Source organism: Paroedura picta, chromosome 12 (genome assembly GCF_049243985.1).
Source record: "Paroedura picta isolate Pp20150507F chromosome 12, Ppicta_v3.0, whole genome shotgun sequence".
Classification (NCBI taxonomy): Eukaryota; Metazoa; Chordata; class Lepidosauria; order Squamata; family Gekkonidae; genus Paroedura; species Paroedura picta.
This window is the reverse complement of record NC_135380.1, coordinates 662,696-683,112: the sequence shown is the minus strand read 5'-3', so window position 1 is coordinate 683,112 and position 20,417 is coordinate 662,696. Positions and strand designations below refer to the sequence as shown.

The 20,417-nt window shown below is 52.8% G+C and overlaps 4 protein-coding genes across 10 annotated transcripts; 1 reads left to right on the top strand and 3 right to left on the bottom strand.

The window, feature by feature from the left end:
• Positions 1 to 125: 125 nt before the first annotated feature.
• Positions 126 to 3,858, bottom strand: TRAPPC4 (trafficking protein particle complex subunit 4). Of its 2 annotated transcripts, XM_077306635.1 has the most exons (5): positions 3,646 to 3,858; positions 3,345 to 3,519; positions 3,135 to 3,238; positions 2,930 to 3,056; positions 126 to 479 (listed from the first exon to the last, which is right to left on the bottom strand). In XM_077306635.1, exons 1-5 carry the CDS (start codon positions 3,818 to 3,820, stop codon positions 401 to 403), a joined length of 660 nt encoding a protein of 219 aa, XP_077162750.1. In that variant the 5' UTR covers positions 3,821 to 3,858; the 3' UTR covers positions 126 to 400. The 2 variants fall into 2 exon arrangements, with proteins under 2 accessions (XP_077162750.1, XP_077162749.1); XM_077306634.1 differs by having other exon boundaries at positions 2,930 to 3,238.
• A 118-nt stretch (positions 3,859 to 3,976) lies between these two features.
• Positions 3,977 to 5,483, top strand: RPS25 (ribosomal protein S25). Its single transcript, XM_077306570.1, has 4 exons — positions 3,977 to 4,045; positions 4,112 to 4,198; positions 4,309 to 4,492; positions 5,389 to 5,483. Exons 1-4 carry the CDS (start codon positions 3,977 to 3,979, stop codon positions 5,481 to 5,483), a joined length of 435 nt encoding a protein of 144 aa, XP_077162685.1.
• On the bottom strand, positions 4,524 to 11,673 carry CENATAC (centrosomal AT-AC splicing factor). 5 transcript variants are annotated; one of them, XM_077306630.1, is made up of 12 exons: positions 11,367 to 11,670; positions 11,104 to 11,270; positions 10,852 to 10,950; positions 10,386 to 10,452; positions 10,231 to 10,293; positions 9,578 to 9,675; positions 9,254 to 9,404; positions 7,680 to 7,707; positions 7,397 to 7,483; positions 7,187 to 7,319; positions 6,628 to 6,740; positions 4,524 to 5,908 (listed from the first exon to the last, which is right to left on the bottom strand). In XM_077306630.1, the coding sequence occupies exons 1-11, from the start codon at positions 11,529 to 11,531 to the stop codon at positions 6,668 to 6,670; spliced, it is 1,131 nt and encodes a 376-aa protein (XP_077162745.1). In that variant the 5' UTR covers positions 11,532 to 11,670; the 3' UTR covers positions 4,524 to 5,908; positions 6,628 to 6,667. The 5 variants fall into 5 exon arrangements, with proteins under 5 accessions (XP_077162745.1, XP_077162744.1, XP_077162746.1 ...); XM_077306629.1 differs by lacking the exon at positions 4,524 to 5,908 and having other exon boundaries at positions 6,572 to 6,740; XM_077306631.1 differs by lacking the exon at positions 4,524 to 5,908 and having other exon boundaries at positions 6,572 to 6,740; positions 9,578 to 9,642.
• A 150-nt stretch (positions 11,674 to 11,823) lies between these two features.
• Positions 11,824 to 14,538, bottom strand: FOXR1 (forkhead box R1). 2 transcript variants are annotated; one of them, XM_077306633.1, is made up of 5 exons: positions 14,355 to 14,537; positions 14,061 to 14,218; positions 13,749 to 13,960; positions 13,343 to 13,575; positions 11,824 to 12,080 (listed from the first exon to the last, which is right to left on the bottom strand). In XM_077306633.1, exons 1-5 carry the CDS (start codon positions 14,446 to 14,448, stop codon positions 12,052 to 12,054), a joined length of 726 nt encoding a protein of 241 aa, XP_077162748.1. In that variant the 5' UTR covers positions 14,449 to 14,537; the 3' UTR covers positions 11,824 to 12,051. The 2 variants fall into 2 exon arrangements, with proteins under 2 accessions (XP_077162748.1, XP_077162747.1); XM_077306632.1 differs by lacking the exon at positions 11,824 to 12,080 and having other exon boundaries at positions 13,192 to 13,575; positions 14,355 to 14,538.
• Positions 14,539 to 20,417: the final 5,879 nt, after the last annotated feature.

Sequence of the window (20,417 nt, the reverse complement as noted above, 5' to 3'; positions counted from 1 at the left end):
CAGAAGCCTCCAGTCCTGTGCAGTGAGTTCCCCTTGAAATGCTGAACCCAGTTCAGTTCAGCCCCGAGTCCATGCAGGCTTTTCTGACCTACTGCTGAGCACACAAGCTTTGCACCAGCTCACAGTTCAACCTTCTGTCTGGAATGCTTTATTTACAGCCAAAAGGAAATATATGCACTGTAACAGCCCCCCCCCCACGCACACACATATATACATGCACACACATGCATATGTATTCGAGACAGCCCTAGGAAATGATTGGGCTAAGCTCACAGCTTCCTCTAGACCTGACCATTCCCAGAATAGTGGTCTCAGCTGCAAATCCGGTGTGGACAAGAGTCTTCCTGGCCCAGTTGCCACTGGAAAGAATCCACTGAGGTTGAAAGGGAAGAAATCCGTCCTATAGGCCTGGTCCAAATGGCCCAGCTTTCTCTGCTACTTCCAGGGCTAGCTTCAGATGTTGATCGAAAAGTTCACATCTGGAACATCAAAACAGTTCAAGGCAGAAATTCTGCACAAGTTGACAATTGAAGTTCCTATTTGGAATACTTTATTGACGAGATTGCCACTATAAGAAATATACCCAGCAATAACCATGTGTATGTGTGTGTATCTAGATATATAGAAGAAGAAGAGTTGGTTCTTATATGCCGCTTTTCCCTACCCGAAGGAGGCTCAAAGTGGCTTACAGTCGCCCTCCCATTCCTTTCCCCACAACAGACACCCTGCGGGGTAGGTGAGGCTGAGAGAGTGCTGATATCACTGCTCGGTCAGAACAGTTTTATCAGTGCCGTGGCAAGCCCAAGGTCAACCAGCTGGTTGCATGTGGGGGAGCGCAGAATCGAACCCAGCACGCCAGATTAGAAGTCTGCACTCCTAACATAGGTGTGTGGTAAGCATGCATGCAAGCAAGCCAGCCCCAGGAAGCAATTCACCTAGCTCAACTGTCCCGAGTTACAGTCAAATTCTCTGCTCCATTCTCTTATCAGGGAATGTTTAATGGAAGCGCCACTTCTGGGGCTTCAACGTTTAATTTAATTTTATTGAATTTCTATACCGCCCTCCCATAAGGCTCAGGGCAGTTTACATAGAACTTAGAATCATATAGAATAATACAGTCAGAAGGGACCTCATGGGTCATCTAGTCCTGCACTATGCAGGACACTCACAACCCTGTCGCTCATCCACTGTAACCTGCCACCCCCTTGAGCCTTCACAGAATCAGCCTCTCCATCAGCTGGCTATCCAGCCTCTGTTTAAAAATCTCCCAAGATGGAGAACCCACCACCTCCTGAGGAAGCCTGCTCCACTGAGTAACCGCTCTAACTCTCAGGAACTTCTTCCGGATGTTGAGACGGAATTTCTTTTTAATTAATTTCATCCCATTGGTTCTGGTCTGTCCCTCTGGGGCAAGAGAGAACAACTCTGCTCCATCCTCTATATGGTACCCTTTTAAATACTTGAAGATGGTTATCAGATCCCTCAGTCGTCTCCTCTCTAGGCTAAACAGACCAATCTCCCCCAACCTTTCCTCCTACATCTTGGTCTCCAAACCCCTCACCATCTTTGTTGCCCTTTGTTGCTCCAGTTTGTCTACATCCCTCTTCAACTGGGGTGCCCAAAACTGAACACAGGACTCCAAGTGAGGCCGAACCAGAGCAAAGCGGTAGCATCACCTCCCATGATCTGGACACGATACTCCGTTTGATATAGCCCCAAATCTCATTTACCTTTTTAGCCACTGAGTCTCACTGTTGACTCATGTTCAATGTGTGGTCTACTAAGACTCCTAGATCCTTCTTACACATGCTACTGCCAAGACAAGTCTCCCCCATCCTAATCAGAATTATAGTAGCAATAATCATAAAAGTGGTTCCAAAATATAACAGATTATAACATTCATATTGCAACAACAACTTTTAACATGAACCCCAGGGAGGTCAGTTTGGTTCTGGTCATGGACGGGGGTATCTGGGGGGACCAGCAGATGTTGGGTCGGCCAGCCTTGACCAAATGCCTGGTGGAGGAACTCCTTTTTACAGGCCTTATAGAACTGTGGGAGTTCAGGAATGGCCCTGATCTGTTCAGGGAGCTCATTCCACCAGGTGGGGCCGGGACAGAGAAGGATTCAATTCCCAGAATTGACAACGAAGGGAGAGCTCTGAAGGAGAGATCTTCATGGACTAGTATAGTCACTTCCCCTCCCTGCCCCACAGTCCGTGACTGATGGTGGACAGAGAACCCCCCCCACAGGGGCTAGTTCTTTAAGGGCGACTGTTTCACCCTCCCTGGTCCAGGTTTCCATCATGCACGCCAGGTCCACCCTCTGCCCTGTGAAATACACTTGCAGAGTGAAGGCTTTGTTGTTAACCGACTCGGCATTGTGCAACATCAGTGTTGGAGGTGGGTTGTTTATCTTTGCCTCCAACCTAGAGGCCCAAGAGATGGGGTGCAGGTTAGAAATGATTCAAGCATAATCATATCTCAAATCCCTTTTTTGACCCAATTCTTCCTACCGCTTTCTCTGCTTCTTTCCATTATTATTGGGATCCCTGACCCCCGTTGTCATTACTTTGCCCTTGATTTGGCCCGATGATTGAGGGCTGTCCGTGTCTGGTGTTTTGTTGCTATAGCTGCCAACATGAGATGGTGCTTAATGCTAGTTTGGTGGGAATGGCTGTTGTAGGGCTAAAAGAAGCCCCTTGTAAAGCTCAAAGAGAGCCTCTCAACACCCTTCGATGTTGGGTTTCCTTCAAAGGACCACTGCTCATGGCACCTTTGTGCTCCTGCCACTGGGAAAGACTCATTTTGCTGCACAAGGAAACAAATGTACATTAAGCTATTCCAGGTGAGAACCTGGCAAATAGAGTCTAGGTGGAGGCGGGAGCTTGTCTGGCTCCCAGCAGGATTAAGAATAAGGAATCCGTACCTGATGGGCATCTCCAAGGAGTAGAAAGGGTTCTTGAGAGCAAAGTCGGAGTAAATCTCGTAGATCTTGCGCAAGAGGGAATCTATCCCTGTCTGCCGGGGGTCAGCCAGAACGACAAACTTGATTCCTAAGAGAGCGAGCAACGTGGTGGGAGGGGGCAGTGAGACGGCTGGCTGCCCCCCCCCCGGCCCCCCTACCTGCCTACCTGTCAGGGTCTGGTAGCAGTGCAGCTTGAAGGTGTCCGTCTCCAGCATCTCGATGCCGGAGCTGCCGGGCTCAGGAGACAGCTGCGACCCGATGGCGAACAACCTGCAGCAGGCGGGGAGCAGAGCCGCCCGTCAGCCGGGCCTCCCCCCGGGCCCTCCCGCCCTCCCCCCGGGCCCCTCCCGCCCTGCCCCCCCCCGGCCGCGCTCACGAGTGGAACATGGAGGCCAGCATGAGCTTCTCGTTGGAGGAGAGCCGCGGGCGGCCGAAGCGGACGGAGACGGGGAAGTTGGCGGCGTCGCCCAGGAAGTCCAGCACGTCGCGCCCGTCGGCCGTGAGGCGCCCGTTGACCTCCAGGCCGTTGATGGCCAGCACGGCGTGGCCCACTGCGGGCGACAGAGAGAGAGAGAGCGGGCCGGCCGTCAGCCCCCCGCCGGGAGGGACCCCCGCCCGCCCGCCTCCCGCCCGCCTCCCGCCCGCCTCCCGCCCGCCCGCCCGCCTGCCTGCCTCACCGCGGACGCCGTCGCGCTGCCCGAAGGCCACCAGGACGCGCTCGTCGTGCGGCCGCAGCACCAGCTCCAGCGGGAAGGAGAAGCTGCGCTCGCTCTCGGCCCGCGGCGCGTAGTGGTCCAGCTGGTAGATGAGCCCGCCGGCCTTGTTCACCACGTACACGCTGAAGATGGCCATCGCGGCTCCCGTAGCCCGCCCCTCCCCTCGCCCGCCCGCCCGCCGGAAGTGCGCCTCCCGCCACGGGGTTTCCCGGCCTGGCGCGCGCGGCCCCTTCCTTTCGGCCCGGAAGACGCCGCACGAGGCAGCCGCAGCCGCACTCGCCGCCCCGCCGCCATGGTAGGGAGGCCGGGAGGCCGGGCGGGAGGCCGGGCGGGCGGGCGGGCAGCAGACCGCGGGTGGCGGGTGGGGGGTGGGTTTCCTCCGGCCTCCCCCTCACCCCCCTCCCCCCTCCCTCTGCAGCCTCCCAAGGACGACAAGAAGAAGAAGGACGCGGGCAAGTCGGCCAAGAAGGACAAGGACCCCGTCAACAAGTCCGGCGGCAAAGCCAAGAAGAAGGTGAGTGGGCGCCCGGGGACCCTCCCCCCTCCCGGCCCGCCGATCCCCCTCCCCTCCCCTGGCCGCATGGCCCGCCCTTTCTCGCTTTCTCTCTCCCCCTCCGCGAGCAGAAGTGGTCCAAAGGGAAAGTCCGAGACAAGCTCAACAACCTCGTGCTCTTCGACAAAGCCACCTACGACAAGCTCTGCAAGGAGGTGCCCAACTACAAGCTCATCACGCCAGCCGTGGTCTCCGAGAGGCTCAAGATCCGAGGCTCTCTGGCCAGAGCTGCGCTCCAGGAGCTGCTCAGTAAAGGTAGGCAGAAATGATCCTGCGTTGAGCAGGGGGTTGGACTAGATGGCCTGTATGATTCTATGACCCTCACCCAGGCCAGCACTCAAAGAGGAGTTTGGCTCACCAGCCGGGCCCACATGGTTGGAGAAAGAGGGATGCTCGTTGGGGGAGGAGGGGGGGATCACAATTGGACTGGGGAGGCTTGGGATTTATTCTTGGCTCAGCCTTGCAACTCAATGATTCTTAAAACAGGATGGAAATGATTTAGGTAAGCACTCCTGAATTTACAGGAGAATGGATGAAACAATAGCCACATTTAATGCGAATCATTAAGAAGTGTGGTTAGAAGTTAATCCCTCACCCAGTCCTGTCTATGAAAACAAAGCTAGAACAAGCATGGTGAAGAAGGGCAGAATTAGAATTGAGATGAAATCATTTCATTGCAGTGAATTATTTTTTGTATAAAAGTGTTAGGGAGTGCAGATGAAGACAAGCAAAAGAAAATTGTGCTGTTTCTTACAAATTGGGCAAGCTTAGAATTGGGAAGAAAAGGAAATTCAAAATAAGTGAGCAAAGTAGTTTGGTTCTGGTAACTGCCACTTTGATACTCTTACTCTTTTCCCAGTGGAATGTATATAAGAATCCAGCAGCAGACATGGCTCTGTAGTTTTAGTATGCAGGGACAGCTCTCCACAGTCAGTGTAGCTCCAAAGTTACCCTTGGTAGAACCCTTGGTCAGCAGCCACTGTCCTACAACCCTGATATTTCCCCTGCACATAGCAATGTGCTCTGTAAAGGGCTGGCCCTTTTCTTGCAAGTGCTGCCATCTGGCAGTTTTTCCAAACTGGTTGCGTATAAAACCCATGAAATGCAATGGCCTTTTTGTCTTCTCTGAAGTGGTACTGTTCTACCGGCAGGTCTGATTAAGCTTGTGTCCAAGCACAGAGCCCAGGTGATCTACACACGCAACACCAAGGGGGGTGATGCACCGGCTGCTGGAGAGGAGGCTTGAGAAGGTAAGCTTTTTTGGTGTGCCTGGCTGCTTGGGTATCCTATTGTTTCAGCCAACCATTTTATTGTTTTGCTAGGTATATTCCCTGCTGCTATCAGCAGATTGTCTCTGGGCAGGTTACATAAAAAAAGATAAAACCCCACAGCAAATTAAAAACCATTCTCAATCCCCCATTACACTACGTAGTGGCAAAATAAAACCTCCTTCCCCTATTTTCAGCAACCTTCTCCTGGTGCCTAGGGGAAAATCCAGGGGTGCCGTCAATCCAGTAGTACTACTAATTGATGTTTAACATGGATGGGGCCTTTCTGATGTTTCGTGCCCTGGCCTCAGCCAAAGGCCTCCTGCAGTCCTCTCGGGTCTTTCAGAGCTTATTCCACCAGGTCAGGACCTCCTGTGAGCCAGCACCACTGACAAATTAGTACCTGCAAGGGGCATAAGGCAACAAGTGGACCCTCAGTTATATGGGTCTCAGACTGCAAGGGGCCTTAAAGTTCAAAAACAAAACCTTGAACCTGACTTGGCTGCAACTGGCAACCAATGCAACTGCCTCAGAACCACCTGGATGTGAGCCCTCCAAGGTGTTCCAGTGAGGACTCTAGCTGCTGCATTCTGCACCAGCTGCAATATCTGGGTCAAGGACAAGGGAAGGCCCACATACGAGTGAGTTATGGAATTCTAGAGGTGATCATGGCATCTGCATAATGATGATATTCCTTCCCAAAATTCTGGGCCATAAAAGATGTTAAATTGTTTGTTGGGATTCTGGCAAAACAGTACAATATGTTTCTCATTAATCTTCTCTTTGGTTTTGCAGGATCAGAAGTGATGCTTAAACTTTTGTCAATATATTCCTAAAAATAAAATCAATGTCTCACTAGTGGTATGAAGATCTGTCATTGAAGTTCTGCTTTGTTGCTTTTCTTTGTCAGGATTGGCGCTGACCGTATGGTTAAGGCTATTGTAGAGAATGTGGTATTACAGAGAGAAGCTCATGCATCTCTCTTAGATAGGGAAGTTTTAGATTGATATTTGCAGCTTCATGTTTTAAAAAAAGTTTGGTGAACACACAAGATATACAGTAACGCTTAGATATAAACACTCTTGCTCTATTATTGTATATAATAATAATATATACACATACACAAAAGCATATAATTCGTGGTTGTTAAAACAGCACAGGATCAATGTTCATCAGCAATCAGGTGCCTCTTCAGTTTCTTTTTTTTCTGTCCTCCTTCAGCTTTGAACTGATGCCTAGAGAAAGCACAACTGAGAAATTAATCAGAAATCTGTAATCTGCATCCCCTAAATTCAATTTTAAAATCCTTCACTCTGGCAACTGGAATACAATGTAGTAGCTACTGAGGTGCCCTAGCCAAATATTAGAGGTCTGTTCTGTCAAAAATGGGGAGTATGGCAACTGCTTGTAATAAAATGTATTTTGACAAACTTTTGTAAGCAAGAACCCAAAACAGCTTGTATAGTGTATTGGTTGAAATGAGTCGAATCATTCTTAGCTGATAATATGTCACAGGGGTACCATGCAGATAAATGTAGGTGAGAAAACTGCATGCAGTTCTGCTCTCTGGAAAAACACTAGATATAGTAAACATGAATGACTACATTCAGGGGGAAGACAGTTATCTCTTTGGGCTGTCTCCAAGAGAGCTTCCTCTAGGCAGCAGTTCCCAGAACCATACCTGGATTGCCACCTCCTTCCGTGGTTCCATACCCGTCCAAAAGAGGGAAGCCAATCTTCTCCTGTCTGAGAAGTGTGATCAAAATTGGCTCCAACCCGATAAGGTGGGAGCTTCTTCAGCTTCTGTTTCTCTTCTTGGGGGAGAAAAAAATAATGTTCAGGTATCAAACACCCAGATTGTCCCCTTTCTACTATCCAGATCGCCACTTACTTTCCTTGAGGAATTCTTCATATGAAGGGCCAATTTGCCCTGCATTTTTGTTGTCTTCCTCTTCCAGCAACCAGGGGGGTTTAGCTCCTATGGGGGAAATAAGGAATTTTAAAAATTTAGATTTTTTTTTGCTCGATTTTTGCTGCATTTCAGTGGGCAACAAGGCAGGCATCAGGATTTGGTTTTAACCAGGCTCTGGAATGAAACATGTAGAGATACCTACTGATTTAAAATATGTTCAGAAATGTTTAAGGCAGTAAGAGAAACAAATGTTTGGACATACCTGTATGCACATTGCCTTCTTGTGTTTCCTGTGTATCCCCCCCCCCCAAAAAAAAGAAAAATCAGAAATGTTGGGAGACAGAATACAAAGGCATCTGTAAAGCAGACATCATGTATGTGCTTCAGTAAGAGCATCATTCTGGTAATCATTTGTGCATTGCTCTTTCTCCAGGATGGGGAATAGAGGGCGGCACTAGGATACAAAAGCTCCCAGCAGCATGGGAGTATGTCCAGATGCAGCCCCTCAACCAGCTAGTCTGACATTTTGGACTGAGATGCCACCAGTACGTTGATGAGGAAAAAAATTGGAACACAGTGTTGCGCTATTAGAATTCCTTCATGCCTTTTAATGTTGGAAAACAGGAAGAAAGCTTGCCAGTGTTCCCTGGTTCTATAAATGATTTTTCTTCAGTGGCAAATATTCCTTTTATAATAGCTCTCAGAAGCAACAACAGTTCTGGTGACAAAAATGACAAAAGTTTTAATAAATGATGAACAAAAATGTGAAAGGTTGTGGATTGTGGCTAGAGCCAAGGAACACTCCAGCATGTCTTACTAACATTAAAAAAGAAAGGTTCACAATGAAATATCAACAGAAGAAAACAGGGAACCTTTCCAAGGCAATATGTTTGTAATAATGTATACAATGAATTTCAATTCAATTTCTTTTACAATTCTTTTAAATACCAGAAGGAACAACAATAACGGCTTCTAGATAAATTCCGTTTTCATTGACTTCATCAGTGGTTGAATCCTCCAAAAACAGTTTGTTGTATCAAAGGTGGCAAAATCCTATCGCCTTTCTTTATATTTATATATATCAGGGAAAAAAATGTCACGGTCAGAGTAGTTCTGCAGTGGAATAGGCTGCCTAAGGAGGTGGTGAGCTCCCCCTCACTGGCAGTCTTCAAGCAAAGGTTGGATACACACTTTTCTTGGATGCTTAGGGCTAATCCAGCGTTGAGCAGGGGCTTGGACTAGATGGCCTGTATGGCCCCTTCCAGCTCTATGATTCTATATTACTATTTTAATATTCTAGTATCAATCAGCCATAGGCTCTCTAGGATACTGTGGGGAATGCTAGTCAACCCCCCAGTACCCTAGAGAGCCTAGGGCTGATTGATACTTACTCTAGATTCCAGGCCCAAAGAGGTCAAACTGACCTCAACCAAAGCCAGGACTTCCAGCCTGGCCCTGGAGGAATGCTCTGCCTAATGAGATCAGTTCCACATGGCATGTAAGACAGCTGTTCCATCAGGCTTATGCTTGAGGCCAAGAAATAACATCAAAAGTCTGGCTTCCCTTATAGAGACAAACACCACCTCTTTAAAGAGAGGCAGCCTGCCTGAAATTGTGAGATTTGATTATATCAATAGTTTTAGGATTGTCATTATTTTATGTAATACATGTGACTGTTACAAGCTGCCCTGAACCCCATAGGGAAGGGCAGCATTCAAATGGAAAAATAAATACAGTGAAAATTCGTTCCTGAAGTCAGATGCTATTCATGCTACAGGGGTTGGAAGCATCACCTCCCCCGAAACTTAACATTTCTGCAGGATTCATGCCACTTACTTGGTGGTCAATAAACATTAAGGGCTGCCTTGCTTCCTGCCAGTCTAGTCCACAAGTGGTAGTACATGGGGATCCAATCTGTTCTCTGGTAGAGATGGCATTCCCGCTTGGGCCTGGTTGTGCACTGTCTTCCACAGCAAAGGAGAAGTCACTGAAATACAAGAGACTCTTAACTTGGGGCCAGGCTGCAGCTACATTTGAGCCAGCTAGCGCTACAAATACCCATCTTATTCAGAAAGGAGCAAAAATCTACTCCTGTGGGTGTCTGATAGCATCAAGGCCTTGAAGTCAATGACACAGCTAATCAGCTGAAAAGCTTCTTACCTTGGGGTCCTTGTACAGGTTGTGACACCAGCAACTCCCTTGCACAGCTCTGTCTCCATCTGTGGCTGAGTTTGATTCAGGAAAAACAAATGCTTGTTCTAAGAGACAAGAGTAAGTTTTGCTCCGCAGGAAGGGATTCCACCACCAAATTGAAGCTAAGAGTATGCCTGGGTATAAGAAGGGCAGGAGGGATCCCCAAAATAACCCAGTTCCTTTAAGAAGCGGCACAAACACTCCATCCATCCATCCTGACAAATTATGGTCCTGGGCGGTATGAGAAGGGAAGCTACTTAGCTGGGCATTTCTGGGGCTTGTCAATAAAGAAAAGGACTTGCACCAAGAGAAGAGACATTTAGTCCATACCCTTACTGGTACCACAAGCCCTTTGAGAGCCACAGAATGCCGCCCAACAGGACCACTTTTGTTGACTTCTGTCCTCTGTGAGCCTGAAGAGCACCCAGATGGGAAGGGGCCAGAAACTCACAGGCAGGAAACCAAGTGTCTTATGAGAGATCCCTTGGGTGGGTAGAGATGGATCTACATTTTATATCTTCTAGCCAAGAGGCAGGCAGGCAGGCAGATGGATAGGGAGACCGCATAAGAGTGTGAATACAATAGTGGATACTGCCCCTTGCCATCCTGGGCACACAAACCTCTAAGATGGCCTGTACCATCTCTTGTCGGCTCTGTTCCATCTTTCGGATATGAGCTGCCACCTGTAATTGGAGAGGGCAGAAGACACAATCAGACTGTGAGACGACAGAGTGTCCCAGAGGCCCTCCTCTCACCCAAGAGGCCCTCCTCTCACCTGCTCAAGGGTTTCATCTTCACTTGCTTCATAAGTATCCAGAGCTTTGGTGAGAGATGCCTTGAAGCTGGAATAAAATCCAAGACATGGGTTTGCGGTGCTACAAAGACACATGACTTCTGCAGCCTCTACCATGGACCATGCAGGGCAACAACACTGCTATTCTCTGAAGAGGGGGGAGGGTTCTTAAGTGCCCCTTACATGGTTGGAAGGGCAGGCATCAGAGGCCCCATCCTACCCTGCCTCTTGCCATCCTGGGTGCATGTAGACCCATCTCAACAGCCTTTTTTGAACTTTAAGGCCCCTTGCAGTCTGAGACCCAACAGCCAGTGGAGCAGCCAAGGCAGACGAGGGGCTACTTTTGAAGCATGCAGAGCACGAGCCCCTTCCGCCCCGGAGCTGCAGTCTGAGCTAGCAAAGGAACCGCTCCCAGCAACATGACACTCCTGAAGGGGGATCTACTCACCGCTCGTAATCCTCAGAAGAAATAAGGAATTGGCACTTCAGGTTAAGGTCCGCTTTGTTCTCCCACCAGAATGTAGAGACGGCTTTTTTGTGTCCAGGGCTTGAAAGAGACAATCAGCCAGAAGGCTGCTTTAGCTGCACTGGCTTTTGGCATAGCTGCCTTTGCGGCGGGAGAGCCCCTGTTGAAGGTGTTGAGACCCCACGCCGAAGGTGCCGGGGTCGCGTCCTGCCTTCCCCCCCCCCGCCTGCCTACCTGGCCAGGTGCTGCACGAGGCCTCCGTGCAGGAGGGCCAGGCGCCCGTGGCTCAGGTGCCGCTCCAGCTCCTGCGCGCAGCAGGCGCACCAGAAGCGCTCCTCGTGCTCCGCGGGGTCGTAGGGCACCACCGCCGCCCGCCGCACCGCCGCCCGCGCGGCCTCCACCTGCGGGAGAGACGGAGGGGCGGAGAGTTGCAGGCCGGGCCCCTGCCGCGGAGTCCCCCCGCCCCGCCCCGCCCCGCCCCCCCTCCCGGCCCGCACCTTCTCGCGCAGGCGGGCGAGCACGGCCCGGAGGCGGCGCTGGTGTCCGGCGCTGTAGAGGTGGCTGCGGCGGCCGGAGAAGGCGCTGCGGCGGCAGAGCGCGCAGCGGAAGAGCGCCGTCGCCATGGGAACGGGCGCAGGCCCCGCCGCACCGCCGTCCGCCATCTTGGGCACCGCAGAGCCCGGGGGCGGGGCTTCCCTCGCCGGCCCGCCCCGTCGTCGCGTGACGTCAGGGAGGGGAGGGGAGGCGGGCGGCCAATGGGCGGGCAGCAGCCCGGAAGAGCCCGCGGCCGGCGCCCTCCCCCCTTGCGGTCCTCGGGGAGGGGGAGGGGGAGGGGGAGGGGGAGGGGTGGCAAATGGAGCCTGGCCCTCCCCCCCCCCCGTCCATGGGGCCCGAAGAGATCCACGCGGGAGGAAAGAAGGGCCACACGCAGCGGTCACGGCACACTTTTACTTCAAAGGGCGTCCCTACAGACCAAGCCCCCCCGCCCCCCTGGGGGCCACAGCAGGCAGGGCCCTCCGCCCTCCTCGGCCTGCCTGCAGAAGGCAGAGCCCCGCGCAGACACCGCGGCCCTCGTTCCCCGCGAAGATCCTCTTTAGAAGCGAAGCTCCCTCCTCTTGGGCTGGCCGGGGCTTCCGGAGGCCCCGCTGGAGACCGCCGCCTCCTCCTCCAGGCAAGGGCCGGTCAAAGCCCAAGCAGAGACCTCATCAGTTCTGGGAGGGGTGACAGAAGAGAGCCCTGAGCAAGGGAGGCCCCCAGCCCCGGAGAGAGACCCGTGCTTCAAGGGAAAAACTTCTGTGGGCTGCAACCGTGGAGTCACTCCTGAAATGCTCTTCAGGCATGGAGCAGCCCCAGAAGAGATGCCAGCCTGCCAGCCCATCTTGCCACGCCCCCACAATTCACACAGTATGTGGCATCATCATCATTTGAAAATAAAATGCTTGCTAAATAAGAAGTTAATTTTTGTGTGTGCAGCACCTTTCCTGAGCAAAATAAGGAGGCATTCATTTCATCTCAGATATTGTAAAGCCCACCATGCAAAGCAGCAATTCTCAGGGGAAATTATCTGTGTGATTTGGAGAGGTTGGCAACCCTAACAAGGCCAGGATCAGAAATGGCTGCCAGGGAAAGGGTAAATCTGGAGGAAAGGAATCTTCATGCAGGCTGCCCACAGTCCTTGCACTGGATCCAGGTGTAGTATCTCTCAACTAGGGATGCCAGTCTCCAGGTGGGACCTGGGGATTCCCTGGAATTACAGCTCCTCTGCAGACTAGAGACCAGTTTCTCTGGAGAAGACGGCTGCTTTGGAGGGAGGACACCTTCCTCCCCGGCTTAAGTCTCTGAATCCCTTTCTTGCAGCAGCCTTCCTCCTGGCATTTGCTGCTAGCTAGTGGGGCTCTGAGAAGAAAGCCTGAGAAGGGGGAAATGGGAAGAGCCAATGAGGGGGGGGGGAGTGCAGCACATTCAGCTCTTCCTTTTCCACTGTATGTCGATTCAACAAGGCCACCGCAACCAAACAGATTAACAGAAATCCACCTGGACTTCCTGACTCCTCCCAGGATTTTTTTTTAATTTAAAATATAAATAGTGCAAAAATTAAATCCAGAACTGGAATTACTCCTCCAGGCCTCTGGAATAACCCTGGTCAAGAATTACTGGGTTACTACAGCCTCTCAACTTTTTTACGGTTGAGAAACCTCTGAAACTCCTCCCCTTCCCGCCCCCTCTCAGCCTATCATTGGCCACTTCGGGAGGGGGCGAGGAACATGACCATATGTGGTCATATCACCCAATCAATGTTTTAAGAAATTTAAAACACACAAACATATATGAAAACATTTATCGGGTGATATGACCATTTGTATGATTAACTCCCACTGGTTGAGAATCACCAGGTGACTTGAAACCACCCCAGGCCTTCAGCCTGGTCTCCTCCGCAGGGTTGTTGTGAGGATCCCTCTCTCCGCCCGCCTACCGGTGCTGTCCATGCTCTGCCGCAGCAACCCCCGCTGGGCTGGAGTCAGGGCCTGCGCCTCCTCGCGGAGCCTGCGCTGCCCCTCCGGGGTCAGCTTCCACAGACGGGATTTGCGGTTCCCCTCCAGGCACACAAACTCGGCGGTCTTCTGGAAGCTGCTGCTGAAGCACAGGTTGTGCCGGATCGTGTTCTTCCAGCCCTCGGGCGCCGTGCGGAAGAAAGGGAAGTGGTGCCTGTCGGGAGACGAGCCAGAGCGCTTGCGGCGGGCGGGCGCCGGCCTCCCCCCTGCCGCCCAAAGCTCCTGTCCCACCCCGGCGGTGGGGAGAGAGAGAGGGAGACTGCTGGGGGGCAGCCCCAGAGCAGAGCCCCACAGCCAGCCGGACCCTCTCCTGCGCGGGGCACCCACCGTGTGAACTGGTAGATCTCCTGGACGGCCAGGCTGCCGCCGGCGCTGCTGCTGAGCGCTAGGCTGATGAGGAGGCAGTAGTTGAGTGGCGGGTGAGGCCAGCCGCCGGCCGCTCTCTTCGGTTTCCTGCCCCGCCAGCGGAGGCCCCTTCCTCGCCGGCCGGCGGCCCGGGGAGCGCCGTCGGGGCCGGCCGTCTCCTCCGCCTGGGGGGCCTGTTGGGACGGGAGAGGAGCCGCGTGGGAGGTACGCTCCGGGGGGGGGGGGAAGAGACCGCTCCCCACCCCACAGCCTGGCGGGGCCTCGCCCTCCTACCTGGGCTGCTGCGCTGGGCACGGAGCGTGCCTCTTCTCGACGGCAGGCTGGGCTCGCAGAGGCAGCCTCTCGGCCAGGCGCCGGCCAAGGACGCCCAGCAATTGGGCAAACCAGGTTGGGATTCGCCCACCTGCACAGGTGCGGCTGCTCGTCGGCCTCTGCGGGGAGAACAGGCACAGGGCGTCGCCGCGGGCCCTCCGGCTCCTCTTCCCCACCCTGCGGACGGCGGAGGAGCCACAAGAGCGCGGCTTTAGGCCAGCACTCTGTGCGGACCCGGTGCCCCTGCCGCCCCACCTGTAGGCGAGCGGTCGCCGCCCAGGCCCGGGGTAGGTACGAGCCGTCCGTGCAGGCTGGCCCAAAAGGCCGTGTTCCGCAGACGCAGCTCCATCGGTCCGCTGCGCGCAAGCTCCGTGGGGCAGGGGCCGCTTCCTGTCGGCCTCGCACCTTTAAGGCCCGGCCGGCAGCCTCGTGCTCTTCCGACGGCCACTTGGGCTTCGAAGGCGAAGGAAAGCGCGCAAGTAGGGCGCATGGGCGGCCCGCGGATCAGGCCCTCACCTGGCGGATGTTCGTAGGCACATACCGGGTTGGCATAAGGTGACCAGATTTTAACATAGGTAAAGCGGGACACCATTGACGGGGGGGGGGGGTGCTTGATTTAAAACCTGATCTATATGGAGCAACAAAAAAATTCACAGAACACAAAAATAGTATTACTTGCAACATAAGTACAATTTGCCAGGTGCCCCCAGATGTCCCTCCAAAAGTGGGACATTATGGTCACCTTAGGTTAGCAGCCCTTCCCTGGTCGATCCTGTACACCCAGCGCCCAGCACCCCTGGGAGTGTAGCAAGGAATGCCTTTGCAGAGCAGTGCTGGGTGGGTGAATTGTCTTGTCTGTTCACAAGGTGAGGCAAGAAATAAGGGTGATGTCTCCTTGCAGCTGGTTCTTGGGTCTGGAGCTCTGCTCAAGAGCCAGGTGGCAAGCCCTGGGGGCGGTTTCAGGTGCCTTCCTATGAGGACTGCAAGAACGTGTGTTTGGACTCCCAGAGTACTGGCCCCCTTATGGCAGAGCCCTCCAATGTGGTTGTTTTAATGGTCCGGGCACAGAAAGAATGCAGATTCCGGAAGATCCCTGGAGACCCCAGGGACCCTTTCCCCCTGGGCTTGATAGCCAGGCAGGGTTTGAATCCCAAAAACACCTGCTTCGTTGTAGCCAGGGTTCTGCCTCTCCTGGCCGCAATCCTTAAGATTGGGGGGTGGGAAGCTCAAGGAAGAGGAGAGAGCTCTCCCCCCCCCCACTCTCCCTCTGCATCAGCGCTGTGGTAAGGATGCCCAGAAAGTCTCTTGCCCCATTGAGGAGCTCCAGTGCTCACCTGGAAGCAAGGTTTGGGCAGCAGTGCGGAGCTGTGCGTGTATGTGTGCGCATGCTTGTGTGGTGAGGAGCGACACAGACACAGCCCTGACAAGAAAAGCATGGTAGCCAGAGGGTCAGCATCCTCTGCAGGAGGCGGGGGTCCATGCCTCTACAGCCTGGTGCCCCTCCCCAAGAGGGTATCCATGGCAGCAGTTTTGGGATGAAGATGGAAGGTTGGTTGGTGCTCAGGAGATGCTGAGATGCAATAGCAACAGCCATTGAAAAAAGTACCAGAGGTTCAAACTGGCTTTCAACAGGGGTGTGGCACTCGCGATCACACTGCAAACCTGTGCTGGATTTCAAAAAGGTCACAGGCATATCAGAAGGATGTTGACATCTGCTTAATTGAGTACAAGAAAGCTTTTGATTGTGTGGATCACAACGAACTGTGGGAAGCCCTGTAAAATTTGGGGATCCTGGTACATCTGATCAAATTGATGCAGTTGCTCTACACAAACCCAGAAGCCATTGTACATACATCATTTGGTGTCACTGACTGGTTCAGAATAGAGAAAGAGTGTGCCACAGTTCTTCTTTCCCCCTTCCTGTTTAACTTGTATGCTGAGATCATTATGAGAGAGATTGAACTCAGAATCAAACACTGGGATTAAGACTGGAGGAAGTAATATAAATAATCTTCGGTATGCTGATGACATGGCCCTCCTGTCAGAAACAACAAGGAAGGCCTAGAGCAGCTCTTTACAACACCCACCAGAACAAACCTTGCGGCTGCACTCTTGAGCCTTGACAACTGCTGGTTATGGGGGTGGGATTGGTCTAGTTCTCCTGCTGTGCGTTTTTAACACCCTCTTGGGGTTCTATTTGGATGTTTTATTGTTTTATGGTTGTTTAGATTCTTGTAAACTGTCACAATAAAAAATAAAATAAATGATCGGTGCACCACAGGACCAGAAGACATTTCTGAGACATTGGGAGGCAGAATTATTTCAGCCTTTGTTGGCTTTTTCATAGCTCCTTACTGTGTAGTTGGTTTTTGCAGCGGCTCCTGTGTTTTTAGGGTGAGGGTTACATCAGTTTTATGTATCTGTATTCTTTTATTAGAGCCTCTTGTGGCGCAGAGTGGTAAGGCAGCTGTCTGAAAGCTTTGCCCATGAGGCTGGGAGTTCAATCCCAGCAGCCGGCTCAAGGTTGACTCAGCCTTCCATCCTTCTGAGGTCGGTAAAATGAGTACCCAGCTTGCTGGGGGGTAAACGGTAATGACTGGGGAAGGCACTGGCAAACCACCCTGTATTGAGTCTGCCATGAAAACGCTAGAGGGCGTCACCCCTAGGGTCAGACATGACTCGGTGCTTGCACAGGGGATACCTTTACCTTTATTCTTTTATCCTGGCAAAGAGATGGGGAAGAAATGGAGGTAGTGACATATTTTATTTTCCTGGGCTCCAAGATCACTATGGATGGGGACTGCAGCAAAGAAATTAAAAGACGCTTGCTCCTGGGGAGGAAAGCTATGGCAAATGTAGTTGTTGTTAGATGCGAAGTTGTGTCTGACCCATCGCGACCCCATGGACAATGATCCTCCAGGCCTTCCTGTCCTCTACCATTCCCCGGAGTCCATTTAAATTTGCACCTACTGTTTCAGTGACTCCATCCAGCCACCTCATTCTCTGTCATCCCCTTCTTCGTTTGCCCTCAATCACTCCCAGCATTAGGCTCTTCTCCAAGGAGTCCTTCCTTCTCATGAGGTGGCCAAAGTATTTGAGTTTCATCTTCAGGATCTGGCCTTCTAAGGAGCAGTCCAGGCTGATCTCCTCTAGGACTCCTCTAAATTTGCCATAGCTTTCCTCCCCAGGAGTAAGCGTCTTTTAATTTCTTTGCTGCAGTCCCCATCTGCAGTGATCTTGGAGCCCAGGAAAATAAAATCTGTCACTACCTCCATTTCTTCCCCATCTAGACAGCATCCTAAAAAGCAGAGACATCACCGTGCCAACAAAAGTGCGTCTAGTCAAGGCTATGGTCTTCCCAGTTGCAATGTATGGCTGTGAAAGTTGGACTATAAGGAAGGCCGAGCATCAAAGAATTTAGGCTTTTGAACTCTGGTGCTGGAGAAGACTCTTGTGAGTCCCTTTGACTACAAGGCGAACAAACTGGTCTGTCCTAGAGGAGATCAGCCCTGACTGCTCCTTGGAAGGCCAGATCCTGAGGATGAAACTCAAATACTTTGGCCACCTCATGAGAAGGAAGGACTCCCTGGAGAAGAGCCTAATGCTGGGAGCGATTGAAGGCAAAAGAAGAAGGGGACGACAGAGAATGAGGTGGCTGGATGGAATCACTGAAGCAGTCGGTGCAAACTTAAATGGACTCCGGGGAATGGTAGAGGACAGGAAGGCCTGGAGGATCATTGTCCATGGGGTCGCGATGGGTTGGACACAATTTCATACCTAACAACAACAAATTCTTTTATACCAATTATTTTATTTGATATCATTCCATATTATTGGATATTTATATTACTTTTGAATTTAATTGATGTAACTGTTCATTTTTTGTAAACCACTTTGAGTTCTAGGACAGAGAGAAGCAGTATAAAAATGTAACCAGTGAGCTGGTGCTTGCCACATTGTTCAGAGGCGGAGGCATGAATGCGTGGGCAGAGCAAGGCAGGCCAAGGGTGGCCAGTGTCTCTTCAGGCTCTGCTCCTGTTCTTTTGGGAAATATTAAGTTTCTCCCTGTGCAAAAACATGTCGGGAAAAGCTGCATTTTCCTGCTTTCTATGTGCCCAGCTGCTGGGAGACACACAGGAGGCAGGGACGTGGGGCAAGGTGAGCACCCTCCACTGCCCCCCCCCACACCTTTGCCAAGGAAGCGCGAGGCTGGGGGAAGGTCAAGACCCTTCACACCATTGCCTGCCAATGCAAGGAGTGCTGTGCCTTTAAGCCCCCCCCCCCCAATACCTCCAGGCCTCTGCACACTTCTGGAGGAGCCAAATAGTGAGTGGGGGACTCAAGGCATCTCCCCCTGCCCTGCTCACTTTCTGCTTGGGAGGCTGTGGTTGGTCATTTCCATGGAAACCATTAGTTGCTAGGCAACTGGAGCATCCCTTGCACGGAGCCCTCGCATCTAATTATCCCAGCGCAGTGGCTGAGAGGGAGGGAGGGAGGGAGGGGGGATGAGGTCTCCTGCCACAGAGGATCTACTGCCAAGACTTCAGACTCGTCTAATGCAGCAGCAGCAGCAGCCGCCGCTGCCATTTGTTCTGGCACACACACAAGCCTGCCCTTGTGAAGCGGGCTCTTGGGCTGTTGCTGCCACACTTTGGCCTCTGCTGGGCCTTGGAGCACAGAGGAGCTCTTTCCTCCCGGGAAGGGTCCATTCGAGAGCCTCGGGCACGGAGCAGGGAAGACGCCCTGTGTGGCTGCATCTCCCGTTCTAGAGCACAGGCACAGCTGCAGAAAACTCATCTCAACAGAGAACTGGCTCGCCACATCTCTGGCCTGGGAGAGGTCCTGAGGGGGCCTCTGATGGAGCCCCCCCCTCAGGGCACAGCATCTGTGGGAACAGGCTGGTGTGCACATGGGTGCCCAAGCATGGCAGCCTGCAGGACTGAACCGATTCATGTGCACTCCAAAACGGTTGCTGTGGCAGACACACAACAGCCAGCTCCACTTGGCTCCCTCTAGTGCCCATCTCAGAAGCAAGCCCCTAACGGGGGGGGGGGGCAGCCTTTGCAGCCAGGCTCTCCTGTTCCCTGCTACGGTTACTTTCTGGCTTTGCTATCACTACTGCAGACCAGCCCCTGCCTCTTTCCTACCCCTGGGCTGGCTGGTGCCTAAGCTCTGAAGACCTGGCAAACGTGGGCACCATGGAGGTCCCCCAGCATGGAGGTCAACCCTGAGCCACCTCCCCCTTCAGATCTCTCTCCCTGAAAACATCAATGGCACCTTCCAGACCCATATCTGCTTCTCAAGGAATTGTAAGGGGGCGGGGGGGGGGAGCACCTGCCTGGCATGCTGAAGGGCCCTGGTCCAACACCCAGAGACTGGGCAGTGGGTGACGGGAAAGAGACCCTGTGGAGCTGCTGCCAGGGCAAGGGGGTCTGTCCCTCGAGGACACATCTCCACATGCTTTTTCAGGAGAGTCAAGAGGGGGAAGGAGGTCTTCTCAGCTGCCTCTTGTTTTCCCAGCCAATTTCCTTGGGGAGCCAGAGAGAGGAGCATGGGACAGAAGGCGGATGGCCCCACTCCCCCCCCCAAAAAAACCCCTTTGGGTCACCATGTCAAACTTTAGGGACTCCCACCCCTTTCAGAGCCTCAGTGAAAGCCCCTCCCATGCACCCACCCCCACCCCACTTTGCTCCACAGGGGCCTGCCATTGTCCCTGGCCCGGGGACTGCAAGTGGTGCAAGATGCAGCAGCTCATGTTCTCACAAGGAGAACACCCCGGAGGGCCCATTTCAAGCCTGTCCTCAGACAGCTGCATTGGCTCCTCACTGAATTCTGGATCTGGTTCAAGGTTTGGTTCTACCCTTTAAGCCCTTCCGCCTGAGGGGCCACCTGGCTGACTCTCAGCCTGAGGCTCCGTGTGTGGAGGGTTTGGCTGGCAGGTGGGCGAGGGTGTGGATGGCTATTGAGAAGGGGTGTGGGGGGGAACCAAATGATGGCGTCCACCAGGAAGGCAGGCAAGGACAATAGGAGCATACATACTGGTATTGACCTTTCAGGCCATTCGTGGCCTGGCCCAGCATGGCTAGCTGACTATATCCCCTGAAGAGCGCTTCGCTCTGCCAGCGCAAATAGCCCGAGAGACAACCAGGGCCAGGGCCTTCCCAGCTCCCAGAAGAGCTGCAAGCCCTTAGGGAGGTTGCTCAGTTCTGAAGAGGGAGCTCTTCTACCCGGCATTAGGTTGGGGCCCATGAATGAAAGGTAGAACATCTTCAGGTTTTGCCCCCTCCTACCAGAGACCTCCCCTGGATTTGGGAGAAG

Excerpts from the sequence above, each read along its gene's own strand:
- RPS25 (XM_077306570.1), top strand. The coding sequence starts at position 3,977 with ATGGTAGGGAGGCCGGGAGGCCGGGCGGGAGGCCGGGCGGGCGGGCGG. Across the intron at positions 4,046-4,111 it reads CAGCAGACCGCGGGTGGCGG|GACGACAAGAAGAAGAAGGA; the intron begins GTGGGGGGTGGG and ends CAGCCTCCCAAG. Across the intron at positions 4,199-4,308 it reads GCGGCAAAGCCAAGAAGAAG|AAGTGGTCCAAAGGGAAAGT; the intron begins GTGAGTGGGCGC and ends CTCCGCGAGCAG.
- TRAPPC4 (XM_077306634.1), bottom strand. The coding sequence starts at position 3,820 with ATGGCCATCTTCAGCGTGTACGTGGTGAACAAGGCCGGCGGGCTCATC. Across the intron at positions 3,239-3,344 it reads CTGGCCTCCATGTTCCACTC|GTTGTTCGCCATCGGGTCGC; the intron begins GTGAGCGCGGCC and ends CGCCTGCTGCAG. Across the intron at positions 480-2,929 it reads TCCTTGGAGATGCCCATCAG|ATGTGAACTTTTCGATCAAC; the intron begins GTACGGATTCCT and ends TTGATGTTCCAG.
- FOXR1 (XM_077306632.1), bottom strand. The coding sequence starts at position 14,448 with ATGGAGCTGCGTCTGCGGAACACGGCCTTTTGGGCCAGCCTGCACGGA. Across the intron at positions 14,219-14,354 it reads CGGCGACCGCTCGCCTACAG|AGGCCGACGAGCAGCCGCAC; the intron begins GTGGGGCGGCAG and ends TTCTCCCCGCAG. Across the intron at positions 13,576-13,748 it reads GAGATCTACCAGTTCACACG|GCACCACTTCCCTTTCTTCC; the intron begins GTGGGTGCCCCG and ends GTCTCCCGACAG.
- CENATAC (XM_077306627.1), bottom strand. The coding sequence starts at position 11,531 with ATGGCGGACGGCGGTGCGGCGGGGCCTGCGCCCGTTCCCATGGCGACG. Across the intron at positions 7,708-9,253 it reads TAATGTTTATTGACCACCAA|GAAACACAAGAAGGCAATGT; the intron begins GTAAGTGGCATG and ends GGGGATACACAG. Across the intron at positions 7,320-7,396 it reads TGAAGAATTCCTCAAGGAAA|AAGAGAAACAGAAGCTGAAG; the intron begins GTAAGTGGCGAT and ends TTCTCCCCCAAG.